This window comes from Patella vulgata, chromosome 3, assembly GCF_932274485.2.
Source record: "Patella vulgata chromosome 3, xgPatVulg1.2, whole genome shotgun sequence".
NCBI classification, from domain to species: Eukaryota; Metazoa; Mollusca; class Gastropoda; family Patellidae; genus Patella; species Patella vulgata.
Genome location: NC_065881.2, coordinates 17818824 through 17824886, shown reverse-complemented (window position 1 = coordinate 17824886; position 6063 = coordinate 17818824). Strand labels below are relative to the sequence as shown.

The window sequence follows — 6063 nt, the reverse complement described above, 5'->3', positions numbered from 1 at the left end:
ATATACATAATGGAGTCCAAGAAAATAAAAAAAAATAAAAAAAACAACAAAAAAAAAAAACGCCATTCAAAACAGAGTCGCAGTGCAAATGTCTATGTTCCTTATTAATCCAGGACTGGGGTGAGTGAACTAGTAGATATAACAATTGGCTATTGACAGTTAGTCGTTAGCCTGCAGTGGTGTTGCAAATGGTTCTGATAGTGCCTTTTCCGCAGTTGACGTATAAAAAACACCTTTCCAATGTTATGGGTAGACCACCCCCTTGGTAGTTTCAGCTTTAACAGTCTAGTTTCCAACGATCTATTTTAAACTAACGACTGCTCTTGCTTCAGTTGTTATTTTTATTCACACTACTGGAAGGATCAATGCCTACTTATGCCTATATACTTATCATATTATGCAGCTTTAATAGGCTGTGTGGCCTCAGCTTCTTCGTCAGGCAATATTTCATCTCCAGGTTCGAGTAATAGCAACGGAGATAAACGTTTATGACCGAAGTGATTTCTTTTCCGAGACTCCAAATACTGTTGAAAGAACCTGATTTGAGGACTGCTGGTAAAATAATTGTCCCTTATTTAACAGTCTTTCTGGGAGTCTTGCCTTCTGACATTTCGATGGTACCGTACATGTATTGTAATGCAATACAATATCCCCATCTATCAGGAAGGAAGCAGTTCCAGTAATAGTGTATAAGGTCAGGTATATGTGTTTTATGCTAATATTTGTTCGTCGGACATTCCAATAGAGTTTAACTTAAGTGGGACAATCGAGTTAACGTAACTATCAGTAACTAGTCGCCCCACTCCTATACATCCTTGCCGAAACATTTAGGGAACATGCCCACACCCCACAACTGCACCTCCAGTAGGTTTTAATCTGAGTTCATGTCCTGACAAATCAAGACCTAGCTTTGTCTAATTCTTTCCCCTAGCCTTTTTTAGAAAGATAAAGTCCCAGTTATGTCAATTTTGAAAATTCTGGAAGAGATTCCGAACGTGGCATTCTTTATATTATACACTGAATAATCTACTTTTTCAAAGATATATCCCCGACCATTTCAGGAATATACTCTGTAGGATCGACTTCTAAAAATCCGTCTCCCCTAGTCCCCTTGTGAGGCACTCGGCAAACCTCGGCAGATTCCGGTACTCTACATCCACGTTGGCGTGAACACAAAAGAACATTGAAAGTTGGAGTTCGACGAAGAGTAGGTGGAAACGCCGCTGTCCGGGAAAAATTTCCCTCGTATCACACTGAATGGCGCATGCTTGTCTTCATTACCCGTGTCGGTTTGGTCATGGTCCACGGTTTGGTGCACAAAGAACGGCAAACCTCATTTCATTCGCCCATAGCCAACAGTTAAAGAGTTATACATCTCGGATTATGAATAGTTATTTAGTAAATTGTACATTCTCTTTTGTCTTAAATTCAGATGATGCGAAGACCTAGATTTAAATGTGTTTTTATGCTTGTGGCAGCCATTATAATATATTATTACCTACTTTCGAAAGCTTCAAAGAACTCCCTGACCCAATTAATAGCTCTTACAAAGACAGATAAATATAAAGACCGTGTAAATGTATTGATTAATCAGCTGAATAGTAAACATGACGTACATCCTAAGAAAAGTGTTAAAACTGATATTCCGTATGAGAATAAATTGAATGATAAAAATGACGTACATGATGGGGAAAGTGTTAAAACTAGCATCCCGTATAAGAATCAGTCGATTAATGAAAATGGCGTGCATCCTAATGAAAGTGATAAAACTAATATTCATTATAAGAATGTGTCAACTGTAATAAAGAAAAAACCAAAAATCTTTACATTTCACTGGTTTAATGCCCCAACCTATGTGGATTTGAAAAGTCTACCAGGCTGGCTATCCCAATGCTCAAACCTCTGTCAATATACGAAAAACGCCACAAACAGTGACATTCTTATATTTGAGGGAAGTTCCTTATCCGGCAACCCACCCTTTAAAAGAAGAACTAAAACAAACCCCAATCAAATTTGGGTTTTCTATGAAATGGACCCTCCTACTTCTACCAAAGCGAAAACATGGCGACGAGCAGCATGGAGAAGAAAGTTTAATAGGACGATGTCCTATCGATTAGATTCAGATGTGTATACACCTTACGGAACCTTTGAAAAAAGGTCCCAGCCACCAATGAAAAATTTCGCTGCTATTATGGATCAGAAAACAAAATTGGCCGCCATTTTCTCAAACAATTGTGGAGTGCCCAGTAAACGCATGGACTATGTAAAATTACTACAAAACTATATACCAGTGGATTTTTATGGAAGCTGTGGAGATATGACGTGTAGTATGGTTGCTAATAGTGACAGAAATTGCTTTGATTTAGTAGAAAAAAACTACAAGTTTTATCTTTCTTTTGAAAGCGCCTTCTGTAAAGACTATGTATCCGAAACGTTCTACCGTAGTGAAGCCTTGGATGTAGTGACTGTGGTCCGGGGCGGAGCGGATTATTTAAGGCTGTCACCAGAAAAGAATTACATTGACACAAACGATTTCAAGTCGGCGAAAGAATTGGCGAGTTATCTTCTATATCTGGATAAAAACGAAACGGCTTATAGAGAGATTTTGGAAAGAAAGTGGAATTATGACGTCACACGGATAGACTCGCATAACTTAACTAAACAATACGTATGTGAAATGTGTTTGAAGGCAGAATTTTGGTCTAAAAACGTGAAAATGTATGACGGTATTGCATTTTGGTATGAACTTGATAAATGCCAGGAACCTACAGATATTCGTTAACCATTTATACCTATAAGCGTACGACACACAGTAAAATTAAATGAGTTTTATCGTCTTATATTTCTGCACCATGTGAACCTCTAGATATTCGTAAACACATTACCAGGGCCCTGTTTCTCGAAATTTTAAATATAAAGATAAAATCCAAATTTTAGTAGATACTTCAATTTTGATTGGCTAAGTACTAAAATCAATCTAATATTATCCAATCAAATTACTAAAATTTGGATTTTATCTTAGTTAAAATTTCGTGAAACAAGCCCCTGGACATACGACAAACAACACACAGTAAAATGAGATGTTGTTTATCGTCTTCTTTGTTTTTCTGCACGATGCAGTGTGCAATATGCGGGATATGAAATGGGGGTTTAAAGGGCGTATGGCTTCATTTTTTTGGAACTATAAATGGGTCTAAGGCACATATTAATGTAATATGGGTGTATATAAAGTGATTTATATTCAATTTTTTAAAAAAAATAAATAAAAAAAATTGTAATTTCTAATCAATTATGTTCTGTGAAATACGCGAACAGTCCAAGCTGGATGACAATCTTTTACGCCAAATTAGCCCATTCTTCACATTTTTTTTTATTATTATTTTATCATTTGTGAATCAACCATTACTATTTACTGCCGCATTGTAATTTAAAATATGTTTTTGTTTGTTCATTGCTTTTGCTCCCGAAACGATAGAGTACACGACTCGTGTACGGATTTTAAAATGTTCATTGTGTCTTAAATATTGGAGATTAGGATCCCACGTTTTCACGGCAACAAAACAACATCAATATGGATTGGATTGGGCCAATATTGAATTCTAATTTGTGTTTTTAATTTCGAATATTATGGAAAATATTGAGTAAGAGACTTAGCTCCTTTAACGTCCTACTGTTCTGAACTGACTAAGCTAATGAAGACGCGCATACTCCATACATATGAGGGACAGCGGCACTACTGCCCACTCACTCTTCTATCGAACTCCAACTGTCAAGGGTTCTTTTACCTGCACGCTATAATGTGTACACGGGACCTTGGTTTTTCGTCCCATCCCAGCGACTTCTGTCAAGGCACAGACTGCCTACGATCTTATTAAACATCTAATTAATTCAATATGTCCTTTACAAGCTACACATGATCTGTATATAACACTCGGCAGAACTTCAAAGAGAATGTAGTAGTGGACAGTGTATCATACTATGACCTGACAATGACATCAAAGGAAATATGCAGTGTAATTACAGACACCATAATTTGATAAATAAACAATACCATGATCACTCTTGTTCATCTTCCCTAATTGTTGAACGCTATGTAAGCAGGCGTTTACTGACAGTAAGTAAGACTTGGAATAGAGCTCCTCACGAATTATGTCTATTTCATGTTCTTAATAAAGGTCTTATCAATTATGCTGATCTTCTGTTATCTGTAGTATTACACATGAAGATCTGACAAGTTTTACTCAAAGGTCGCGTCAGGGGTCGTACGAGCGGCTTTTGACCCTATGACGTCAGACATTGATTAATCAATCAGCGTTGACGTTTCTAGAGGTTTACCCACAGTTCCGTGCATGGCACACCAAGAAGAAGTCGCCGTAACAGATGGTTTCACTGGCTAATATCTCACGCCATCCAGAACATCATATTTAGCACCGGGGGTTGGGGCGGCGTTGGATTAGACGGTCTGTTATTGAGTCAAGTGACGTGGTTTCGATTTCCCGGTTGTACGTCACAAGGAGTAGGGTCGCCTGTCCAACCTCGTGGTTTTTCTCCGGGTCCTCCGGTTTTCTCCCAGTGCTGAAGACCTCTATGCGAAAGCGAATTATTGAAATAAAATTGAACAATACGTTAGTCCCAAAATGACCTAGTTTGTGTCGAGTATCCCGTTTTCCTGTATAAAGGTGTCCAGGTTGCATATATCATACATATGTAACGCAGTCTCAAAATTAAAAGTAGGACTGTTTACCTTGACTCGTGTAGGGCGATTTGCAGGACTGCGAACAAATTCAGAAATATAATATTATCTAACTAGAAGAATGCCCGGAAGTGCTAGACTAACGCCACCTGGCCTATGTTACTCCCCGGTCCGAGCTACCCCTATACCCCAAATTTCAGACTCGGGGCAGACCTAGTGTAGCCGCCAACCCCGAACAGACAGACAGGCAGACAGACAGACAAACGACAGTCACAAATATATATATAAGAAGATAGAAGATTAGGACTTAAAAAAAATATGTATGACCGACCGTGGCGGATGAACACATTTGAGGTTCCCTGCAAAAGAAGAAAAATGGACGTATCGAGGTGATTTTTTTGCACATGTGTATTTTTGTTTTACAGCTTTAGATACCCAAAGGAATTAAATGCTTTGCACGTATCAGGGGTCGGTTGTTCAAAGCTCCGTTAACTGATCGTTATCTTTAACGGTAAAAATTTCTGTTGCTGGAAGCCCCGTTATATTTAATGAAGGTGTTGGGCTCCGTTATCTGTTTAATGATAGCTTTAGTCCGCTGTCAGTCGAAGTATCCTTAGCAAAAAGTCATAGATTACCAGTGTAGTTTTATAGAACATTCTAGAGGGATGGTGATGGGGGCTATCCCATTTTCTATAGAATAAAATTATATAGTATTCTACAGAATTTGGGGGGATTTTCGGAAATAACGGCCCTAAATATTTTACAGTTTCGTCATGGGGTGCAAATCCTGTAATTTTTCCTACAGATTTATGCTAAAATTTCTATAGGAAAATACTACAATAGTATTCTATATATTATTTTATAGTGTTTCCTATAGGTAATATTCAACAGGTATCTTTTTGTCTTTAATCAAGTTTTGTGAACAGACTGCACGTTGTCCCACTTTCTTCAGTTCTTGTCAATACCGGTACTAACTTCTATAAAGTTGTTATACATATACACTGATATAACATTTAAAATTCAGCCATTGACCAGTCTTCTCTTGGATTAACTTTAATCTCCGTTAGCTGACGGGTAATGAAATAACTTCCCAGCAACAGAAATTTAACGGACCGTTAACAGAGAGAGAGAGAAATGGGGTTTAACGTCCACTCGACACAAACTAGGTCATTTCGGGACTAACATATGGTTTAATTTTATTTACATAATTCGCTTGCGCGTAGGGGTCTTTAGCAGTGGGAGGGAACCGGAGGACCCGGAGAAAACCCACGAGGTTGGACAGGCGACCCTACTCCTTGCCACGTACAACCTGGGATTCGAAACCACGCCAGTCGACTCAATGGCAGACTGTATGATACAGCGCGCGCACG

The 6063-nt window shown here is 38.3% G+C and overlaps 1 protein-coding gene across 2 annotated transcripts; it reads left to right on the top strand.

The window, feature by feature from the left end:
• The first annotated feature begins 339 nt into the window (after positions 1–339).
• On the top strand, positions 340–4154 carry LOC126815666 (alpha-(1,3)-fucosyltransferase C). Of its 2 annotated transcripts, none has more exons than XM_050541527.2 (2): positions 340–694; positions 1433–4154. In XM_050541527.2, exon 2 carries the CDS (start codon positions 1433–1435, stop codon positions 2780–2782), a length of 1350 nt encoding a protein of 449 aa, XP_050397484.1. In that variant the 5' UTR covers positions 340–694; the 3' UTR covers positions 2783–4154. The 2 variants fall into 2 exon arrangements, with proteins under 2 accessions (XP_050397484.1, XP_050397485.1); XM_050541528.2 differs by having other exon boundaries at positions 340–699.
• Positions 4155–6063: the final 1909 nt, after the last annotated feature.

What these genes read in the sequence shown, in the direction of transcription:
- LOC126815666 (XM_050541527.2), top strand. Translation starts at nt 1,433, where the DNA reads ATGATGCGAAGACCTAGATTTAAATGTGTTTTTATGCTTGTGGCAGCC.